The sequence below is a fragment of the Grus americana genome, chromosome 2 (genome assembly GCF_028858705.1).
Source record: "Grus americana isolate bGruAme1 chromosome 2, bGruAme1.mat, whole genome shotgun sequence".
NCBI classification, from domain to species: domain Eukaryota; kingdom Metazoa; phylum Chordata; class Aves; order Gruiformes; family Gruidae; genus Grus; species Grus americana.
The window spans coordinates 140,708,475-140,731,329 of record NC_072853.1 but is presented as its reverse complement, the minus strand read 5'-3'; the positions used below and the strand labels follow the sequence as shown (position 1 = coordinate 140,731,329).

Below are 22,855 nucleotides of genomic sequence, written 5' to 3'. Positions count from 1 at the left end.
TAAGACTAAAGAGAGCAACCAGATGTGGTGTTCTCTGCATGTCCTGCCCCATGCGCACGCTTCAAGCATTGTGTCAACTGAAACTGGGACCGTGAGCCTTCACATTTTGAAATATCAGTGATCTTACTCTTCAAGCTGCAGCATGCAGTATTCAATGCTTTTAAAGTTCTCCTCCTAAAATGTTTTAAATCTTAGTTTCTGAATATAGACTTGCAGGAATAATCCTTCAGTTTCATGAAATTCAGTTCATACTTAAGTGATGCTGTAAATTTGTTTCAGCTTTGAAATGTTAGCAGTTTCATAGATAGTGCCTATGACCTCTCTTACTGTGTTTCTGACTTGAGGTGCAGCAACTTTGGTTTCATTTATTGTTATTCAGAAATTTTTCTTTGAATACAATTTTGAGCTACTTCTTTACTTTCATTAATTTTTTAATAACTTTAACAAATGAAGGCTTCCATGAATAAGCCTGTTTTGTAGAAGTTGTAAATAAAGATGAGTAAACAGTTTTCGTGAGATGTGGCATATCAAGGGTGCTGTACACCCTCATCTTATTTGTGATGTAAATGACAACATTCAAGTGACATATGAAGTGCTCATACACGAGCTAAACTTACAAAAGCAGAATTTCTGTTTGAATGTAACAAATGTGGGGTTCTTTGTTTTTTGTGTTTGGTTTTTTTTTTAAAAAGCTTTTGTTTGAATATAAGGATTTTGGGTTACAAAACCAAAATTTATCTTCACATAATGTGGGTTATAATATATTTATTGTGGTTTAACCCAGCAGGCAGCTAAACACAACGCAGCTGCTCATACACTTTCCCCCCCTAGTAGGATGGAGGAGAGAATCAGAAAATGAAATAAAATTTGTGGGTTGAGATAAAGACAGTTTAATAGGACAGCAAAGGAAGAGAAAAATAATAATAGTGATAAAAATATACAAAATAACTATGCACAATGCAATTGCTCACCACCTGCTGACCGATGCCAAGCAGCGATCATCACACCCCCCACCCCTCCCCCCATACGCCCATCTCCCCCCAGATTATACACTGAGCTTGATGTTGTATGGTATGGAATATCCCTTTGGCCAGTTTGGGTCAGCTGTCCTGGCTGTGCCACCTCCCATTTTCTTGGGCATCTCCTGCAGAAGGCTCATGCCTCCTCGCTGGCAGGGCCTGGGAAGCTGAAAAGTCTTTCACTTAATTGTGAACACTGCTTAGCAACAACTAAAACATCAGTGTGTTACCCTCCAGCAGCAATTTCTAGGGTTTGAAGAAGACTGGCTTGCTATAATATTCTAGTAACTGCTTATGTTGTGTTATTTTTTAACCTTTTTTCTTTTTTCCATCTGAATATAAATAGCACATTAATATAACATTGCCTGGCTTCAGTACTGTGCTAGGAGCATCATCTAGTATTTGTAATCTAATACTGCAAATAAAATTGAGTGACACAAATAGTCTGCCCCTTGTATACTCATACTTGTATGTGTGTTTTGAAAGGTTGTACTTGACTCAGTTTACCAGAGATTGAAAGCAACTGTGTAATCCTTGTCTCAAGGGAGATAGTATTTGAGTGGAAGAGAGTGTCAAAGCATATTTGAGAAAGTAAAACATTTAGTATTAAGAGAATCGGTGTCTTATATTTGTTATTTTGGATTTCCAATTAAATCAATTGCAATATAAGGATTCCCACCTCTCTCTACTAACAGTCACCAGTGTTGTTGATTGAAGTTCTTCGGAGTGTTGCTATTAGTTTGTTTTTGTTCTTGCTATCTGGATCAATATCTGTGCTTATTAAAAAATACAGGCAATCTCTTGCTTTCAACATTGTTTTGTTTTTTAACAGTTTAGTTTTCTGTGTTGAGAAACTCACTTCGGCTCTTTAGAAACTTGGTGTCTTTTCTGTTCTGTTTATTAAGCTGTAGTTGAAAGGCTGTGAGCTTGTAGTGACCCCTGGTACACCCTTGTGCACTACAGGAAAATATTTAAGCACCTGAAATGCCTGTGTCTGCTTTGTCCTGGAGTTGTTCCCCAAACCGTAGAGCAGTGTGGTATTCAGAATACGCTCTTTGGAAGAGAAATTTTCAAAGACTTTCCTTTGCATTGATGTTTTTCTGGTTTTGTATGAGGGTATGATTCCAGCTGTACTTGGGATATAGTAAAATACTTTAAGAAAAGAGTAATTTAAATTGGACAGTAAATTGTAATGGATTGTGAAAGCCCATGATTTTGAAAAAGAACCCCCTCACTTTCTGTAGTTCTTTAAAAGTCTGCAAGCCACTTTAGTGTTTAAAAAAAAATTCAAAGCAATACAGTGTTTTCCACACAAATTTCAGGGAGGTGGCAAGTACCCAATCCACAAGAACAAGTAATTATTTAGAATATGGCTCTGCTAAAATGTCGAGTGAACAAACGCACGCACAGGTAGTAGCGTGCATGTGGCAGAGGCTGTGCTTTGGGTGGCGAGAGTCATGGATTGCCTACCTGAGGGACTCCCATGCTTCCCTCATAGTTTTAAATAGCTGTTTTAACTCTTCACTCTTGATAGTTTATTTTTTTCATAGCCACATTATCTTCTGGCTGCTTCTTCCCCAGACCCACACAGAGAGTCATATAATAAATACACAGAACCCTAACTTTTATAAAGACTTGTGTTTTTTTTTTCTTTCCTGGGAACATGCAGCAAAAACTTTGTTACTGATTTTTTCCATTTTGCTTTCTAATCGCCCACACAGCTTGCTGGGCCTTTGGTGGAAGTATTTCTGGTGGCGTAAAAATAACAGAGAAAAAAAACACCAAAAACATGGAAAGTGCAGGGCTGGCAGAAATTCAAGCGGGATACGTACACTTGTGCACACAAAGTGACTTAGCACATTAAATATTAGCACTTGTGAGTTAGGTGTGGGGCTGTAGGCTATATAGTACTCTGGCAGTGCAGTGGTTGTGAAGGTATACAGTTCGGTGCTTAATGGTGCCTGGCCTGGCACGCTTGGCTTGAGTGGCCTGGCCCCAGAGGGCTGCTTCCACCTCCCTTCACAGGACAGCGAGGGTGAGGAGCTACCGATGTTGCTTTTGTGGTGTTCTCCAAGGCGATGTCCGGCCTTCCTGAGCAGAACAGTGTCTGCTGTGTTTGTGGGTACTACAGAAGTTTCTAGACCCTAGAGAGGAAGCCATAGTAAGGAAAGGCGTGGAGGAACAGGGTTTCCATGCATGAGAGGAGAGTCCCGCAGGGAGGTGGATCCCAGATCCTGCCTGTCCCGCTGGGCAGGGGTCCTGTCTCCCTTGGAGAAGTATCAGCAGTGGTCCCCTCCCTGAAAAACCTCACTGCCAAATTCTCATCATTTTCAGTGGCATGGTTTTGTTTCTTGGGGCCTTATTGTGAAAGATTCAGCTAATACTAGTAGGAATTGTTGAAAAATTTTTTTTTCCTTTTCAGAAATTTATATATGTGCCTATAGCCCTGAGTTTTGTATGGTTTGTACCCCAAACTCCCTGGATTTTAGATGTCCCCATTGCTCCTCTGGCAGCTGGTGACTCTTGTTCAGAAATGCTGGTGGATACCCTCAATTTTCATAATAGTCTTGTGGTGAATAAGCACGGGAGTTTGTAGATCTGGCTTCCAGAGCCTTCTCAATCTTTGGGGTTTAACTTTATATCTCCTACATCCAAGGACAGTCCCCAAACTTCTGGGCTGGCAGACAAGGCTGGAAGAGTCCTGCTCTTCGCTGTTCTGCTCATGTAGGTCATTGCCAAAAATGATAAAAGGTGTATCAAACCCTGCATCAAGTCAGAGTTAGCAAGAAGGAATTGATTATGTGGCCCAGTGATTAAGGAAGACAGATGGGAGAAGTGAATCCTGGCTTTTGGTCTCTGAGTGTGTATATTTTTTTTAATCTTGTGGGTTTTTAAACTGTCTACTGAGTGAAAACTAGATATGGATGCCAAAATGCAAATGGGAGTAGCCAGGTAAGGTTTTTTGTGATTGTCAGGCCTCTGATTCCTTCTTCAGTAATGTGCATTGTCCTCATCCTTTGTAAATGTAAGTTTACAAAGCCTTAGTTTTCTATATTGTTTTTTAATGTATTGACACTATTACTGCTGCAGATCAGATTCCGAAATTTATTCTTCATGTATAATGCCTGAACTCTGACATCGCAGAAGGAGTAAAGCAATAATGTCTGCCAAAAGTTTTTCTTACCTGGAGAATTCAGTACAGTGTATTTTCTTTTTTTTTTTTTTTTTTCTCCCAACTAGACACCTAGCTGTTGGGCTGAAGAAGGAGCAGAAAAGAGATCACATCAGCGCTCAGCATCATGGGGAAGTGCTGATCAACTAAAAGAGGTGAGAAGATTTGCACAGTGGAGTCTTGCAAGTTGTGATATGCCCAAGGCATTTTTAATCCCTATCTGGAGTCCAGGAAACTGCACCCTTTCCCTCCCCTCTGTTGCTTTTGAAACAGATTTTACCTCCAACATAAGAGTTGTTTCAAGAGTGGTTGTTATTTTATGCCTTTTAGATTTCCTCCCTTCCTACTACACAGTGTTGGCTGTGAAGGAGTGGCCAGAGTGAGTGCTGAGGAACCTGCTTGTTGTTGCTTACTAATTTTTCTGTTCAGCGTTACCTTACTAGCTTTCTGTTCTTTAATGCTGCTCTCCTGAAAGAGGAAAAAAAAAATCAGTATGTTAGCATATTCTTGGTTAGAAATTTCATTTAAGTTTAAGGGTGGAGATAGAGAGGACATCACAAATCAAAAAGGGAGGGTAAGTGTTGATACAGTAATGGTATGATTACTTGATATGCTCTTTAATCATAGGTATTTTGCTGTAGATTACAAATGCAACTAGAAAGAACTGACCAAAAGTGAAGTGGATCTGCATCGTGAGAAAGTAGATACAGTAAAATGATCTCCAGCTCAGCTGAAATGACAGTATTTCAGTTTTTGTCCCAGTAAAGTCCATTTTGTCCAGAGTTCATGTAACTCTAGCTCTCTCGTGTCTCTGCAGTCATGCCCCTGTCAGGAAGGGTGCAGCCTCTCTTCAAGAGCTACACCTTTCTTTTTAAGAGATGAATCTCACAGCGTGCTCTCCTGGGGTAGGACTTTTCCCTGATTCTCTGGGCTCTTTGCATCTTCACTCCTGACTCCCTGTTTAATAAGACATTAAAAAAGGAGAAGAAATGTATAGGTTGTCTGAGGAGATGATGTTACTGGCAATATATAGTCCTCTTCTGGACAACCATTGATAGGAATAATAGTTGTCAAAAGGAGACATACAAGTTTACTTGAATTTTAAAATCAGATTTGACAAACATGGAATAATTTTTCATTCCAGTGGTGGCAATAGCTTCATTGTAAAGATGAGGACCTGAGCCAAAGAGACGTCAATCCAAAGAGGATTGTCTAGTCCCATCTCATTGAGTACCTGTTATGAAACCCACCATAGCCGATTTATTAGTACAGCTGCCTGAGTGACTTCATCCGCAGCTGCTAGAATGCACTCAAAATCACAGATTCAGTGCCCAGAAATTAGTGCAGAAGGAGTTTTGTTTCTGAAAAGTTTTAACTTAAACATTACCTACCAGGACGAAGGAATTGTAGCAGAGGCAGGAATAACATCCGTACTTCCAGGATAACGCTTGCTTGCTCTTACTGAGAGACTATCCTTCATTTTCTGGCCACTCCCTATCAAGTTCTGCAACAAGCAGCTTTTCTTCACCACAGGGCTGTGGCTGTCAGTGATAGTGAAACCTTCAGCATGTAAGCAAGGCTCTGCCATTTGATAACAGTGATGCATTGTGCTAGGTTGCCGTCCTCTTTATGGACTGACCACAAGAGAAAGATAAGAAACATGTGGCTGATGGGTTTCATGGTTCCGTTCTGATAGAACACAGTAATGGAAAAAATGGGGTATGTGGAAAGGAATTGTTTCTATCCAAATTTTGCAATGGTTGTTCACCCCAAAACCTGCCCTTGTCTTCTCCAGCTTATAGTTCTTTCCCTTTCTCTGTTTTCCTTTTTCCAGCTTCTCAAACCAGTTTTCTTGCCTTTTCTAGTTCTCTGAGTTCATAGTCCTAGTATCATTCTGCATGCATTATCCAGCCAGTTCTCCTCTGTCTTCCCTTACTTGAGCTCTTGCGCAGTTACCTTCCAGCTCCTTGTCTGTTCTGTCTGTTCATCATTTGGCTTCCATTTTATCCCTTTCTTTTTCCTGTCCCTCACCTGTAAGTCCTGGTTCCAACTTCTCTGTGCAGCTACTCAATGCCTGTGGCGGGTGTTAAGAGTTTGTTTAATACCAACAGTACCTCTGCACTCCATTTCTTTGTGCCACAGTAATCGGGAGTTTCTGGAAGGAGAAATTCTCTGGGGCAGTTCTGTTCAAACTGTTAAAGCCCAGTAGAGACTGAATTACTAGCAAATGTAGCTGCCAGTTCCAAACATCTTTCCTGAACACACGCAAACTGATATTTTTGCTAAAGCTTTGCCAAATGTAAAGGTTTTCCCAAGGGATTAGAGGGGCACATTCCCAGCATAAAGGATCTCCAGATAAATGTTTGGCTTTTTCTTCCAAAGCATTGGACAACAGAGTTTTCCAGGTAAAAAGCTACAATAATGTGGTTTAGCACATAAAATGGTAAAACAATTTCACTCCCCTTTCATTTTAATCCCATTCTTTAAACAACTTCATTACTTGTACTGAAATCTGTGATGGGAAGGGGATAGGAGAGCTGAATGTTGCATAGGTAGACTTCAGAGAAAATTTGACAAAGCTATAGGCAGCTGAAAGCAAGAGCTTAAGTAATGGAAATAAAAGTATCACCTCTCCGGGGCACCTACCTCTCCAGGGCACCTCCATTTTTTATGAGTAACGTAGGTAACAGTAGTTCTGCTCAGTATTTTGAATTGTTTCCCATAGCATTTGACAGTAAACAAGTAGATAGCTGTTTACAGTTTCCTTGGCTTGTCTTAGCAGTTTGGATTCATGTTTTCTTGTTCCAACAATTAATGGCATCATTTCTAGCATGTATTTTTTATTATGTTGATACTGTAAACTAACCAAATACTTGTATGCATAGTTTGAATTGGTTTTGATAAAAGAAGATTGAATGTGCTTTTTAAGTTTAAATTTTTTTTCCCTTGGTTAGTTTGAGAGCTATTACAATTAAATGCAATTATTTAACACAACTGTGAGCTCTTTTTAAAAGATTTACATTTAAAAAACCTAAAAATGAGTGTATAGACTGAGGATCCAAAACAAGCAAATGAATTCTTTATTACCACATTAAAAAACCTTCACTTTGGGTAGTTGAAAATTATTTTGCCTTTGAATTGAAATGGGTGGGTGTCAGGATTGAATGTGTCTAGCAGTGAAACAGGCAATGCTTGCTTTCTTGTAGTGGGTCTATTAAAAAAATTTACGAATCCCCAGCTCTCAATATGAACTTAGAGTCTACCCTTTTTATCTCCTCCTAACAAAATTTACTTTTTTTTAATTCTGAAGGGATCTACTGGTTTTCGTTGGGTTGTTTTTTTTTCACAAAGTCTTGAATATAACTTGTAAGATAATGCCAGACTGCTTTAACATTATTTTAATAGATACATGTCTTGACTGGGAGATAAAGATTGCTATCAGAGTCTTTGTACTGGACACAAAGCAAGTAGTGGTTTGAACCACTGCTATTTTTTCCCTTTCAACCTGAATAGTTAGTATGAAATTCTGTTGAATAGGGACATTTGCATTTATAGCTTACCAGTTCTGGATAAATTCCAGTTCAGGGTAAAACCTGGGATTTAAAACAAATAGTTTCCAGTTTGTGTAGTTTTTTTAAAGATGTATTTCAGCTGATTTCTCACTTCCCTTAAGTACCTCTGTATGCTGTAGCTGTTACATTGACACCAGCAACTCCCCGTTGGAAGGTCCCTTTTGCTCTGACAGAGTACTTGAAAAGGACTTTGGAATAAAAGAGAATCGAATATGAGAGCTTACCCTTTTCATGTGCTTTCATATACCAACCGAAAGATTGTATTCAAAGGTTTAGGGTGAATTTCTAATGGTTGTTTTGCTCTTTGACCTACTGGTTAACTTGTTTATTAACAAATGGTTCATGAATGAGTTAGAGCTTGCTCTCATTAATATGAAGTCTGTGGCTTGTTCAGCATTAGGAAGTTACTATGTTTTGTAGCCTGATTTGTAGAAATACACCCGATTAGCTGGAGCATTTGGACAGGAATGGTAAGATGTGACATGTTCCTTCATATTAGTAGTCTGCATCTAGGTCTCTTCAAATGAAAAATTATCAGGATACTGAGATTATTCCAGTGTTGTAAAGAACTGACCTAATTTGCTTATTTCTCAGGTTCGTGCCATTAGTTATTTTAGACTCTGTACATATTACAAGTGGCATAGACAAGATTCATAATTATTTCAAGTATGCTTCTAGCTGTAAGAATATTCAGCAACCAAGGGCTTTTCCTAACTTCTTGTTTGTTTAATAATCTTTGATGGTCATCTTAAAATTGGCTGCGTGACAGTAAGTTTGCATGTTTGTGTCCTCAATGATTTGATGTAGGTTTTTTTACTGTTATGATGCACTGATCTTTGTGTTTTCTTGGGGTTTTGTCTTGGTGTTTTTTTTAATAACTATAAAGTATGTCAATAAAGGAGTCTGATACATCAACAATATTGCAGGGAACAGTCACTGGAAGAAGAAAGGCTGAAAACTAGCTTAATTTTTTTGAAATGTGCACACGTGTGCTTTTTGCTTCCCACCCATCCAGTCACAGGAGACTACTTGCCAAATGTGAACTAAAAAATAGAATTTGAAATTTACTACCGTATATGTTTGCATATACGTATGTGAAGCAGCAAAATAATTTTAAATAATTGTATCTGAACATTGGAAGTAGGGTTCAAAGTGCATTTGTTCCTTGAGGAATTCCTTGATTTCATTTCTTTTTTTTTTTTTTTTTTAAATTTTCAGTTGTATCCTCTAAGGGAATACCTGTATTGTATAATGAGAACTTTCTGCCCATCTTCAAGCTAGGTAGACAGGGAGAGCATTTGAATTGGTATACTAAAATCACTGTCACATTTGATGGCTCTAAGTGCACATATGTGCAAAGCTATGTACTTGGTGCCACTGCCTGTTTGGTGTGGCTGATCTGAAGCCAGGTTGTCTGTGCTGGCAAGCCTCTGTCTCCTGTGTCTGGAGGATGAAGAAGAAATGGTAGGTTCCTTTTTATATGTCCATCCTTACTTTCTCACTTTGTGTCTGATGGTAACTGCCACATCATGGAAAGCTAGGTTCCTTCAAATTCAGGGCTAAGGACAGATGATCTTAGAAGGTGTATCTGTTTCTTCACTGCATTGTATGTTTGGCTTAAGTGATCATATCAACTACAGATACACAGTCAGATTCTTCAACAAGTTTTCGTCTTTCTCCCTAGTGACCCAAGAAGCCTTTTCTTTCTGTTACTGTCAAGAACCTACTGACTGCCAAAATATACATACTCTTGAGGTGTCTGAGAGAACATCAGATTCCAGGGGTCCACAAGTCCTTTCAGGATATCAGAGCTTCAAGGTTTTGTTCAGCCTAGAGGCATACCAGCCTATCAACACTCTCCCATTTAATGCTTTCACTGCGCAAATTTTACAGTGAGAGGCTATGTTCTCCAAGATCTGCAAGCTGTTTGTGACAGAAATCAGTCAGCCAGATCTCTGAGGTGGAATTGTATAGAATTTTTTTTTTATATAGCATGCTTCTGAGGAAAGCTCAGAAAGCCAGGTTTCATTTAAATAAAAAAAAAAAGGTATTTAACTTTTTAACTAGGAGGAAGCGCACAGCATCAAGGAGAAGCAGCAGAAATGAAAGATTTATATACAGCACTCTCCCTGCTTTCTGATTATTGTTGTAGCCAGCCATCTCAGTCCACAGCTGTCTTCTCATCTGGGCATTGTTTTTCCCTTCTGTTTTTGAAGGGGAAGATGAAGATTATTTCCCCGTTCTCCCCATTCTCCAACATTCTGATGTAAGACATAAGTCTTTGTAGATGTATATATCCTTACCAGACAGGTTGCTTGCTTTTTCATCTTTCTATGGAGCTAAGTTTCCTAATTCCCATTACTCTTACAGGGAGAATGGGGAAGTTCTGGACATTTTTTTTGTGGAGATGAAGTATCTCTTCAGACTCCTTCAAAGTTTCTTCCAACATGGCGCCTGAGTTGCACCTTGCATCAAGAGATTAGTCTCCCAGTTCTCTAAATCTAGCTTGTCTGTGTTAGAAACTCAGTTGTATTAGGGCTCTGTCTGTCTTGATGTATTCTACACACAGATCCTTTTGGAAGTTGGAATTGTTTGTCTGTTGTTGAAAGATCAGAGTGTTCAGCCATTTCTGAGTAGCAGTTCTCTGGATATGGGTAATGAGCTGTGGCAAGACTTGATAGGAAGCATTGAAGGTGGATCCTTCTTTTGTGAGTGATACCAGAAACATCACAAAGAAAAGTCCACAGCCTGGAGCAAAGCTCCATCCAAACCTCTTCACTAAGCACTGTCATCTCTGACACTGTGAAGAGCGATGTGAAGTGATTCTCTACCACAGAGTTGCTTTGCAAGAGCACTAGTGATAAATTTAACTACTTGGCGTTAACCACAGAGTGCGTGTACTTGTAAGCTGTCACTCAGAAAGAGAGGTTACTTTGCAGCTGATGAAGTTCTTTGAATTATGAATTCCATGTGTGTTCACTTCTCCTTACTTGCCCTTCAGGTTTTTAAAAATTGTATGTCTAGCTGAGTGAAAAATGAAATGGGGCTGTGTGTGCTTTGCTGTATATGCCAGTGTGCTGAGCATGAGCAAGAGTGGGACTTGAGCCCAAAGGAAAAAAATTATCCAATCTTAAGGAAGTGTCTGTACCTGTTGTGTGAATTTGCACATAGTCTGAATTTCTGAGACAGTACTTATAGAGGTAAATACTCTCTTTCATGTAGAAATTGTCCAGGAGGAATAAATAAGTGGTGGAATCTCCAAATGAAATTCTTTGTTTTCTTGTGAAGGAGCAGGTCAAATGGATAATGGCTTTAGTTGCATTTGACCTTTAAAATATGTAACTTTTGATTAGACATCTTTGCGGCAGACAGCAGAAAAGATAATTCCGTCTGCCTGAAGGAATCTGTGATAATTTAGCCTGCAGGGAAATGCTATTAAATGTATTAAATAAGTTCTCCAAGATGAGTGATGCATATTGATTGCCAGTTGTTTGTGAAGGCTCTTTGCTTTTATGATGAATTATCATTGGAAAACTTTGGTTCACTTTAAGATCAAACAAATTAAACTGTAGGCTTCATAGCCCCCAGTTTAAACCAGTTATAGGCCAGAAATTGCAACGAGTTGTCATTCTGACTACTTTTGTTTGCATCAGTTATTACAGTGCTTGTTTGTAAATGAGAAAGTTTAGTAATTAAACTAAGCCTGCTGTCATATTCAGGTTGACGAATAGGGCAGATACTTTAGAGAAAGTATCTAATAAGCAAGAAGAAGCTTTAATGCTCATGCTTGAAGGGAAGGCAATCCCATATGCTTGCAAAATCCTCCAAAGAGGATTTAAAATGTCTGTGATTCACTTTATACGCAAAGATTTCAGCAGTTATCCATTCGATAACTCATTATCACTTCACCTGAACTTCTTTCCAGCAGATTGCCAAACTGAGGCAGCAGCTTCAGCGCAGTAAACAGAGTAGTCGTCACAGTAAAGAGAAAGAACGTCAGTCACCTCTCCATGGCAACCATATAGCAATCAGTCAGACTCAGGTAAGTAGATAGTTGCGTATATTAACAGCCTCCTACCTTATCAGGGTTGGGTGGACAGCCTGCTGTTTCTTCCCATCTTTTTTCTGTTTGCTTGTGTGGTACACTGAATAGCTTAACAACCTGATACCATTGCATCTTCGCTGAAATTTATCTGATAGTCATCATATAATAAAGGAGGTTTGCAGCATGACAGCAACTAAAATATATTAAGATGCTGTAAAAATTCTGAACATGGCCAGATAAGACTGCATTTCCAGGAATACGTACTTGATTCCAAGACTAATTTTTGTGGTAAGCTTTCAAAAGTCTCTGCTTCTCTGGAAGGTATTTGCTTATCAGTTTCACAACCCAATTTCATCTGAGCTGGTTAGAAAAAAAGAAAAAGAGAAAATAAAGAAAAAGAAAGTACCAAGCGTAAGCAGTCTGGATTGGCAGCTCAACAATTGATCAGTCTTTGAGCAGCAAGCAAAACACTAACTGGCGTGTTATGAACAGACTGGTTATTCACCTTACCACGTATTCATCAGTAAAAGATGGCAATGCTGTATTACCAGAGATGTGAGGGAAAATCTCATTTCCTTGTCTCATTTTAAGAATCTTTCTGATTCCTTGCTTTTTGATCAATTTCTGACCAGAGAGGCAATTTCCACGTAACATCAAGGAAAACAACATGGTGGTGTTTACTTTGTAAAACGAGAGTGATAATTCACCTAGAATTTAAACTCAACTGAAATCAAGATGATGCTTGCCACAGTACCCCAGCCCTGGGGACTGGTGACTAGAGAATCTGTTACACTACAAGATAAAAGTCTGTCTTCATGATTTTGTCTAGGACATACCTCTTGGTTGTTATGGTAGTCCAGAATCATTGTCAATACAGGATAGTGTCTTCCTAGCGTGAGAGTTTGTGGTTGCAGTGGCTGTGTTACAGTACAGTTGCTACAGTGTATTTTGAGAGTTTCCATCATATTAAATGGAAAAATTACTACCATCACCAGCCTGTTCTTGTTCCAGACACTGTGACTTACTATAAAACCTCAATCAGACAGTCTTCAGGATGCAAAATATTGTGTCCAGATTATGTTGATGACCATTCTCATGTTCTGTACCAATGGGCATTGTGATGACAGGGCTTCTCTCCAGCCATCAGTCTAAGGATTTGATACCTTCCTCTCTGAGAGGTTAAGCTCCGGTTCCTAGTCTGACAGCTTCTGTTTTCTGTTGTCCAATTACTTACCTGTCTTTCAAAGTGATATGTGAATTTAAGCAAATTTAAATGTAGCTGGTCATTTTAACACTAACCTGGCTAAGACAATTTTTGTTTTCAGGTCATTTTCATGCTTCATAAAACTATAAAAATTTGCCTGTGCTCTGAATATATCTGTATTTCTCCTATTATAAAGATGCTGACACATACGAAGAATAGCTTTGGACAAATTACCCTGCCAAATTACCTGACCATGAACCAGATTCTCAGCAGAGTGCAATGGACGATGCCCCATGCAGTGTCTACTCTAGCCATTACAAACTACCAGCGAAATTGAAACCCAATTACAAGTTCTAAAGCTCGGGCAAAGTTCAGTCAATGACTTCGTGAACCTTAAGCCACTTGTAGAAAGCAGTTAATCATGTCTCATTTGACAGTGCAGACATTTGAGTCCTGATTAAATTTCACCTACAGTGGATCCTTAACTTGGACCCCATGTTACTAACAGGCCACTATTTGAACTCCTGAAATGTTGGTTCTGTCATTGTGTTTCCTGACTGCCTTTTTAAATAGCTAGTGTTTGAGACAGAAGAGGTTGAGCCGTGATGGCTGATCCTTTGTATTCCTCCTCCTGTTTGCATAAAATGTTGTGGTTAAAACCTAATCTTGTGATGAAGACGTATAGGGAATTGATATTCCTGCTGAAACTTTGATGCTTCTATAACAAAGGATCCCACTACATTTTACGTAGAAAGGGTTTGCTTTCCATCTCAGAGTAAGCTGTTGCAGGTACCCCTGCCACTATTTATAGTCTCAGTGAAAACAGTCTTGGACACAGACTGAAATCCACCTAGGACATGCTTTGGAGGAACGTTCTTTAGTACTTGGAGCTTGCTTTGTCATGGCTCGTGCAACATTTTGATTTCTCAAGAAGGTGTTCTCTGACGAGGCCGGTGAAGTTTTCAGTTCTGACACCACTGTGGGAAGCTGTCCTGCAGGCAGTGTGTTCTGTCAGAGTCAGGGAATGCCTCCACACAAGTGACATGCACCTTTGGAGCTGCACATTGTGCAAGGTTTTTACATTTTGTTTTAAGCATCCTGTGATTCTGTGAACAAGAGGAAAACATATATTGGGAAGGGAGCAGTGTTCATGGCTGTCAGCGTAGGTGCATCTATGCTATGTAGCTGCTGCCAAGGTAAAGCTTTTGAGGTTGACTGCGCAAGATGCACATGCACTCTTGTGAATGGTTCCTGCTGGTAACTGAGCTCCACTCCAACAGGTTTTTCTGAAAACCATACTTGTATTTATTTACATGCTTGGTTCTTAAACTTGAAATTATTTCTTTTAAGGCCTTTGACATAAAGTTCTGAAAAACTATAAGCTAATGAAATTAAAGGTTCAGAATGAATGCTTTATTTTTCATTCACTAAAGCCAACCAAAAGAGAATAAAAGTACATTAAGTGAATATTTCAGTTGAGTGGTTAAGCTTTAGGAATGTTATGCAATGCCTTTTGGATCCCAGTTAAACCATCAGCATCAGCACCCTGCATGGTCCCCATCCCCCTACTGCATATTCTGTAGTCTATACATCTGGAAAGTACACGTGCCTGCCTACTTACTCATAAGTGTAGTAGTAGAATGCTTTTATTCTAGAACACTTTTTTGAGTTAAGTAGAGGTAATTTTAGTGACTTTTGATTTAAGCAAGTATTTATTTTGATTTAAATTTGCCAAGTAAAGATGGTCTTCTAGATGGCGCAGTTAATACACAACATCTTTTTAATTTTTTTAGTACTGGTCTCAGACTTCTGTCTCTATTCCATTTTCCAACTTCAAATCACGTTGCTCTCTACCTTTTAGGCTTCTATTTCCAGATCAGTTCCTATGCCACTGTCAAACATTTCAGTGCCAAAATCAACTGTTTCACGTGTGCCGTGTAATGTAGAAGGAATAAGCCCTGAACTGGAAAAAGTATTCATTAAGGAAAACAGTGGAAAAGAAGAAGTATCCAAGGTAAGCTTATATTAATGTGTTTATGGTTGTTTTTTCTTCGTAATCTATAAACACATGGGAAACTTTCCTTGTGAGAAACCTTCCTCGTGGCTAAAACAACAAATAATTTTCTTCAAAGAACTGTTAGTTTGAAAATTTTGTTTCAGTGTTTCAGGGTGGTGTTTGTTGGTTTGGGTTTTTTAAAGGGCTTCTGGCCAAACATACTTTATTTTGAATGCCCTTTCTGTAGAGAACTTGAAAGTTTTTGTGTGAAATGCAAGTGGTTGAAAATTTGTATACTTTGGGCTACAGCAGTAAGTAATTAGAGACGAGGAGATAATTTTATTTGCTCCATTTTGCATTCTTATTTTTAGGCAAGACGTAAGCTTCCTGTGCTATGATCTGCTTTTTGGTTTTAATGCTTTTCTTGCATAAATGAATGTGAACCATTTAACTTCCATGAAACCACTATGATCTGCCACAGGAGATCTCGGTATGGGAAATACTGACAAAATGGGGCAGCTTTGCTTATGTGGGAAAACTGGAGCATTGGAATTGTCATTGAGGAGCACTGGAGTGCTTAGATGACACTTAAAATGTGAAATTACTTGGTTTACAGCCACTGTTTCCTAAATAGTCAATGAATATTTTCTGCTGTGGGATAAACTACTGTTTTTTCTAATCTTCTCTAATATGTAAGTTCTTTTCTCGTGAATGGTCATGTAATAGCAATTCAATGTATCAGTCAAGCTATAAAACTTTAATCAGAGGTTTAAGATTCCAGAACCTGATATTGGTAGTTCTTCATTTCAGCAGTAAACTGAAAAAGCTTTGGAATAGTCTTAGCCTCTCCAGAGACTTAGTTGTGTAGACAAAGCAGTCTTAAGAATGAAATAGTGTAGTAGTAGATGTTTTATGCTAAGTTTGCTTTCCTAAGGCTGTCTCATCCCTTTAGAAGGGGTGTGTGTTGTAACAGGGGAATAAAGAAAAAAAACCAAACATAGAAACCGAAACAGAAAGCCCAAATCAATAAACCTTGTTGCACCATCTCCAAAGAGTGTATAAAAAGGTATGTATTACAGTGCCACCACTGATGTTGCTATGGCTAGGGTTGTAATCTCCTATGGTTAGAGGACATTTCATTTATTTATCAGACAAATCATCTTTGTAAATGTTGTCCTTGGGCTTTAACAGCTTATTACTTGGGATGCAGAACTCAGTCTGCTAAGTTACTGAATGTACTGGCTCTGATCCAGTAAAACAGTGAAGCACATACTTAAGTGCATTGTTGGATTGGGGCCAGAGGTGCTCAGCAGTTTACGCAACCAAGGCAATAGTGAACCTTTCTTCCAAACATCTAGCTGGGGAGAGTCTTCAGACACAAAAGTAAGTCATAAATTAGACATTGCCCTTGAAGTCAGGCCCATCTTTGTGGGCAGAGGGTCGTTTCCTGCTATGTAACTGTTAACTTCTGTGAAGTCTAGTCTACTGGGACCTGAAGTGGGACTCCTAGCACTGTCTTTGAGCTTACTAGATATCATAGCTTACTTATGGAAGATCATAATAAGAGTAATTTACTCAATCTTACTGCTGGTGAACTTCCTTGTAATACAACAATTTAGCTTCTTTTTAGCCTGGGGGAGTTGGAGCAGCTGGGTTAAAGGTTAGGAATTACTGAACAAAAGATAAACCATAGGAAACCTAACTTCATTAGTTTCACTGCTGGTGAAACAATTTGTTTTTCTTTCAATTTTCTGCCATTCTTTCTAGCTGTAACATTATATATTTTTAGAAAGTATTTTAAAATAGCAATCAAAGGGAGTTCGTTGCTTTGGGTGATGTGTGAAGGATAAATTATTCTGTAGACTCGCTTGCAAGATTGGTGTGCATCTAGACTGTCAGCTGGTTTCTCTTAACTTGTTTCCACATTTACTTCACAGTTTTAACAGTGCATGTTCAAACCTTAGTTTTCATGTGAATTGTTCTATCCAGCTGCATAAAACACTGTGCTCTATTGTGAATCTATTCATTTGCCATGAAAGATTTGAGGAATAACATACAACCTGCTAAAAACACTGAGAAGGAATATTACCTTTATTTTAGGTGCAGCTCACTACCTAATTTTTAATCAGTTTGTTTTTTTCAAATTCAGGTACTACATTAGTAGCGTTCTGGTTTCTTCCATTTCATTTCGATAACCGTGTTTGGGTTGTCCCCAGTGAAAGAAAATTCATTTTAGTTCTGTTAACTTCTAAAATTTTAGTATAGTGTTCTTGAATTATTTTTTTTTTCTAGGAGTCTCTCATCTCTTCAGTATGAACTTCTGATTTTGTTTTTTTTTAACAGACTGTTTCTTAGTACATATATTGAAATCAGACTAGATGATATATAGGACAAAAATAAACTTAAGGTTAAAGCAGTTTTATGGATATTACTTGAATTACTTTTTTAATTTAGCTCCTAGTTAAAATGGGTAACCAGTGAAACTTTCTTCCCAGTTTCATACTTGCTTAGTCTTTAGATACACAAATCAGTTTAATTTATTTTTTTAGACTTGGGGTTTTTTTTTGTTTTGAAGGGTATGATGTTACACCTTGTTTTGCCTTTTGTTGAATTGAATTTTTGTAATCCTGCTTCTCAAAAAAATGTAAAGATTGACTTGGAATATGTCTTCTGTCTTCTCTCACGCTGACTTAGTTCTGTTAGTTTTTTCAAATGTTCTTTTTTTTTTAAATAATATTTTAATGGTAATAGAAATTGTACTTATAGAAGTACCATTACTTATAAAAGTAAAAATAATTATTGTAGACATTAGGCTTGTTATTTTTGTGTTTCACAAAGATAGTTGATGATACAGTAATGTCAATATGTCATTACCTTTTAATAATCAACCATAAAGTTTAGAGGAATTGCATTGTAAGTGCTGAAAATATTCCAAATATTTAATTCTTTTCAGTTTAGCAATATATGTGTGTATTTTTTCAGATCATTCATCTTGCTTAGTTAGCTGAAGGTGTTCTTTTTTCTTTCATAAAACCAAGTTAAAGTTGGCTTTTTTTGAGTCACTACTTAGTTGCCTCTTTCTCCTTAATTTATTAATAAACTTTAATTAATTTTCTAATGCATTTATTCAAAGATCCTGGATATTTTCCTTCCTGTTTTATAACTTATTGACTAACTTTCCAGGAAATGGTGATGGTGTGTCTCTGTTCCCACCATAACTCATAAGAGGGAATGATTTTTTTTTTTGTGAGGTTGTGACAGGCTTTTGTTATTTGTCCTGTTGTAACTCCACAACACAAATGTTGGAGACTTTGGTGCAATAAGATGTAGGGAGTGTGAGGGGTAAGAGGTTCCCTTTTACAGAATACATTGTGAAAATCATGAGAAGTGCACTGTAGCAGCACATAGGCTTATAGCTCTCCTGTTAGGAAAAAAAAATATTACTGGAACTATCTTTCAAGTATACAGAAGTAATTAGAAATGAAGCAATTTTGATGGACTATCACACGATATAGGTAAAATGATTAATGTGTTTCTTGTTTGATTTCTAATCCTTCTGGAAACAGATAGCAAGATGGTTTTATGTACCTATCAGAAAACTCAATCCTGTAATTAAAGGACTTTTTCTAATTTGCACAGATGCAGAAGATCATTACTTAAATCTTCATATCTTTCTGTTTTTTTCCAAGAGCTCCTTCCCGGAACACATTATGAGTTTTTTTTGCACTTGCACCTTATCTAATGCATTGATGACTTCATTGATGCTAGAAGGAAGAAACACTTTCCTATGTCTGCCTTTGTGTTCCAATCTAGAGAACAGCTTTTAAATCAAAAGCATTGAATGCTTTGCTCTCAAGAAGTTGACTCCCAAATAGATGTAAGGCTTGTGAAGGACAGATTATTTTTAAGGCTCCATTGGTATATTACAGACTCATAGAACGGTTTGGGTTGGAAGAGACCTTAAGGTAGGGACACCCTCCACTAGACCAGGTTGCCCAAAGCCCCATCCAACCTGGCCTTGCAAACAGAAAGTATGTATATAGGGTGTTCAGTATATTATGTTGATCAGGTTTAATACATAAAGTTTTTAAAAACTAGAATACTTTTAGTTGATATTTTCATGAAGTTTTTTGCACATGTCAAATCTTAGATTCAATATTAAGGGAAAGATAAATACAGAAGCACAGTAATCTGTAATATTTGCTGGCATTTTCTATACCTTAAAAGTTATTTTACTTGGAAAGTGATAAATATTTAGCTTTTTGTACTTGTGTGTATATTTAGAGGCATGTCTAAAAATATAGATAACTTTTTGTACGTCAAATTTTAATTCAGTGAAGGTTGAAATACGTGATTTGGGATATACTTCCTGACTACATAAGACTATGTTGTTCTTCCAGGTGTGGAAGAACATCTGTGTTATCCTGAAGTCTTTAATTATGTGATCACTTACTGGGTTTTTCCCCTCCTTGGAATCCTTGCTTTACCTGTTACGTAGAGCACAGTATATGCACTTAATGAGCAGCTGTCGGTGTTTTTGTTTTCTCCTCATTAGATATGTGTTCCAATACCTTGCTTTGAAGGGAAAATTCTGAATTTCTTCCTGAGTTTTTTCTTCTATATAATAGGAGAGTGTCTGAAATTTTCTTCTCTTTTTATCACACCTGTGTGAGAAGAAAGATTATATTATCTGCACTTTATGGATGGAGAAACACAAATCCATCAGGCTTCTATAATGTGATTCTTCAGGTAACTCAGGATATCACATGCCATTTTAGGAGTTTAAAGTGTAGCTGCCATAGTCTCCTTCTGCATCTGTGAATGTTGAAGACTTTTGCAAATCAGTCCTGTATAGATTTGGCATCCAGAAAAGATACCATAAAGGAGAGAGGCTGGTTCACGTGACTTCCTGGCATATCATAGAATTTTTGTGGCAGACACAGAAATACAAATGCTGTTCTGCATGGCAGTTATTTTTTGGTTACATTAATTATGAGACTGTTTTCTTTCTACAGCTTCAGTCTTGTTTTCTACCTCTATTCTGTCTGTGTAATGAATGATATAATGCTTCAGGTCTATCTTATGCATTGAATGAGTCATGGCCTGTTGGGGGTGATGGGAATAGCAACATGTGGTCATGTTGTAATGCATATGCAATGTGAACTGAGCTGTTGGAACAGACCACACAGCTGCATCCAAACTTTTCAGCATTTGATGTAGCAACTGTAATGTTCTCTTTATAGTGTGTTTCTTTGCTCTTAATTGAAATGTGAAATGGTATTAACTGGAAGGCTTATAAGAAGAAAAGAATCTTCCTGCTGTATATCTGTCTCATTGTATAACGTGTGGTGGTTTTCTGGATAGACTGTGGATGTAAAGGGGAGAATGCGATACTCGGCCTATAGGTTTCATGTCCTCGTTGCTAGCAAATCATAAAATCATAGATTGGTTTCAAAGATTGGAAGGGAGCTTAAAGATCATCTAGTTCCAACCCCCCTGCCATGGGCAGGGACACCCTCCACTAGACCACGTTGCCCAAAGCCCCATCCAACCTGGCCTTGAACACTTCCAAGGAGGGGGCATCCACAGCTTCTCTGGGTGACCTGTTCCAGTGCCTGACCACCCTCACAGTGAAGAATTTCTTTCTGACAGCTAATGTAAATCAACCCTCCTTCAGCTTAAACCCATTACCCCTTGTCCTGTCACTACACTCCCTCATAAACAGTCCCTCACCATCTTTCCTGTAGGCCCCCTTTAGGTACTGGAAGGCTGCTCTAAGGTCTTCCTGGAGCCTTCTCTTCTCCAGGCTGAGAACTCTCTTCACCTGTCTTCATAGGAGAGGTGCTCCAGCCTTCTGATCACCTTCATGGCCCTCCTCTGGACCCGTCTTAACAGGTCCATGTCCTTTTTATGTTGGGGGCCCCAGAGCTGGATGCAATACTCTGGGTGGGGTCTCATGAGAGTGGAATAGAGGGGGAGAATCACCTCCCTTGACCTGCTGGTCACACTTCTTTTGATGGAGCCCAGGATGCGATTAGCTTTCTGGGTGCACATTGCCAGTTCATGTTGAGATTCTTGTCCGCCAACACACCCAGGTCCTTCTCAGGGCTAGTCTCAATCCATTCTCTGTCCAGCGTGTATTTGTGCTTGGGATTGCCTCTACCCACGTGCAGGACCTTGCACTGGGCCTTGTTGAACTTACTGAGGTTTGCATGGGCCTCTCAAGCCTGTCAAGGTCCCTCTGGATGGCATCCCTTCCCTCCAGTGTGTTGACTGCACCACACAGCTTGGTGTCATTGGCAAACTTGCTGAGGGTGCACTGGATCCCACTGTCCATGACACTGACAAAGATGTTAAACTGTGCTGGTCCCAATACTGACCCCTGAGGAATGCCACTCATTGCTGGTCTCCGCTTGGACATCGAGCCATTGACCACAACTCTTTCACGGTTGCAGGGTTGAATTTTAGGCTCTGAAACAGGCTGTTATAATTTTGGGAAATACGGAGAAGAGGAAAGCAATAAAATAAAAAAGTTCTCTTAAAGTGAGAAGGAAAAAGACATTAATTTTCTGTAGCTAGAATATTTAAGCTGTTCTCTATGGCTTGAATACTGTCTTTACTGAAGTGAGGATAAAAACGATACTTAAATCTTGCAGGCATCTTTTCCTCTTCACTTTTAAGCAAAACTGTAATTCTTATTTGATTTCTTACATTTAAAGCAGCGCTGTCTTTAAGATAAAACTAACTTTCCACTGGGAAGGACAAGTAAGTAGAGCTTGCCAATCTACTACTATGAGTATGTCTACTCAGTATATTGCAGAATGGGATGCAAGATCACTCTGACTAGTGCCAACTAGGCTGATACGAGCAGGCAGTGCTTACTTGTCTTTGCTTCAAGACAAACCTTGTGCACCTTAGATAAGCCTATGCATCATCTGCTTAGTTGCCATTTTGTCAGAGGTCACCTGTAGAAGTGAAGAATGGAATGTAGAGGTGTGCTATAGAATTACAACTTACTGGCAAAACTTGTATGGTTTCATTTGTAATTGTAATTCAATTGGTTGTTATGGCGATAGTATGCCATTGTATTTGACATTTTCTACTTTCCCTTTTATCCAAATGTGATCTCTGTCAGAGTACTTGTTTTTCCTTCGTAATAACAGTGACCTTTACTGAAAATTGTATTACTAAGTATAATTGGAGACCTATTTGTTGGGAAGGTTTGCTTTTTTAAAATATCAGAAAAAATATATAAACATTATACTGGCATGTGTTGAAGTGCATTGTGGTGTTAACTTTGCATTAAGAGGGTATAGTCGGCTTGGAACACCTGCACATTGTCCCAGCTTTCAGTGTAATTAATGTATGTTGTGTCCATTGTACATTACATCATTTTCTTGTATAAAGTTGTTCTGTCAAAAATGGCTTGTTTGCTGTTCTTAAGGCCTTGCCTCGTTACTTCAGTTGAGCGCTACAGGCTGACACTGCTTAGGAGTTTGATCTTTTCTTTGTAACCTGAATTGCTTGTTTCTCTTGCAGCCTTTGGATATCCCTGATGGTCGAAGGGCCCCGTTACCTGCTCACTATCGTAGTAGTAGTACACGAAGCATTGACACTCAGACTCCGTCTGTCCAGGAGCGCAGCAGCAGCTGCAGCAGTCATTCACCATGTGTCTCTCCCTTTTGCCCTCCTGAATCTCAGGATGGGAGTCCTTGCTCAGCAGAAGATTTACTCTATGACCGGGATAAAGGTGAGAGTAGAATGGCCCACATTAACCTATGGGAGGCATGTGATGTCCTGCTTTTACAACTACCTTCATTTTACTCATTACATCAGTTTTTGGTTTT

At 38.6% G+C, this 22,855-nt stretch overlaps 1 protein-coding gene across 4 annotated transcripts in view; it reads left to right on the top strand.

Annotated features, from left to right (window-relative positions):
• Positions 1-22,855, top strand: part of GLCCI1 (glucocorticoid induced 1) — a 57,776-nt gene that overhangs the window by 25,352 nt on the left and 9,569 nt on the right. For 2 of the 4 annotated variants that reach the window (XM_054816607.1, XM_054816609.1), the window contains exons 3-6: positions 4,260-4,346; positions 11,692-11,805; positions 14,874-15,026; positions 22,548-22,758. In XM_054816607.1, the coding sequence (XP_054672582.1) occupies positions 4,260-4,346; positions 11,692-11,805; positions 14,874-15,026; positions 22,548-22,758 (565 nt within the window). Of the gene's footprint in view, positions 1-4,259; positions 4,347-11,688; positions 11,806-14,873; positions 15,027-22,547; positions 22,759-22,855 lie in introns of all 4 variants that reach the window. The other 2 variants (XM_054816606.1, XM_054816608.1) reach the window with 1 other exon arrangement.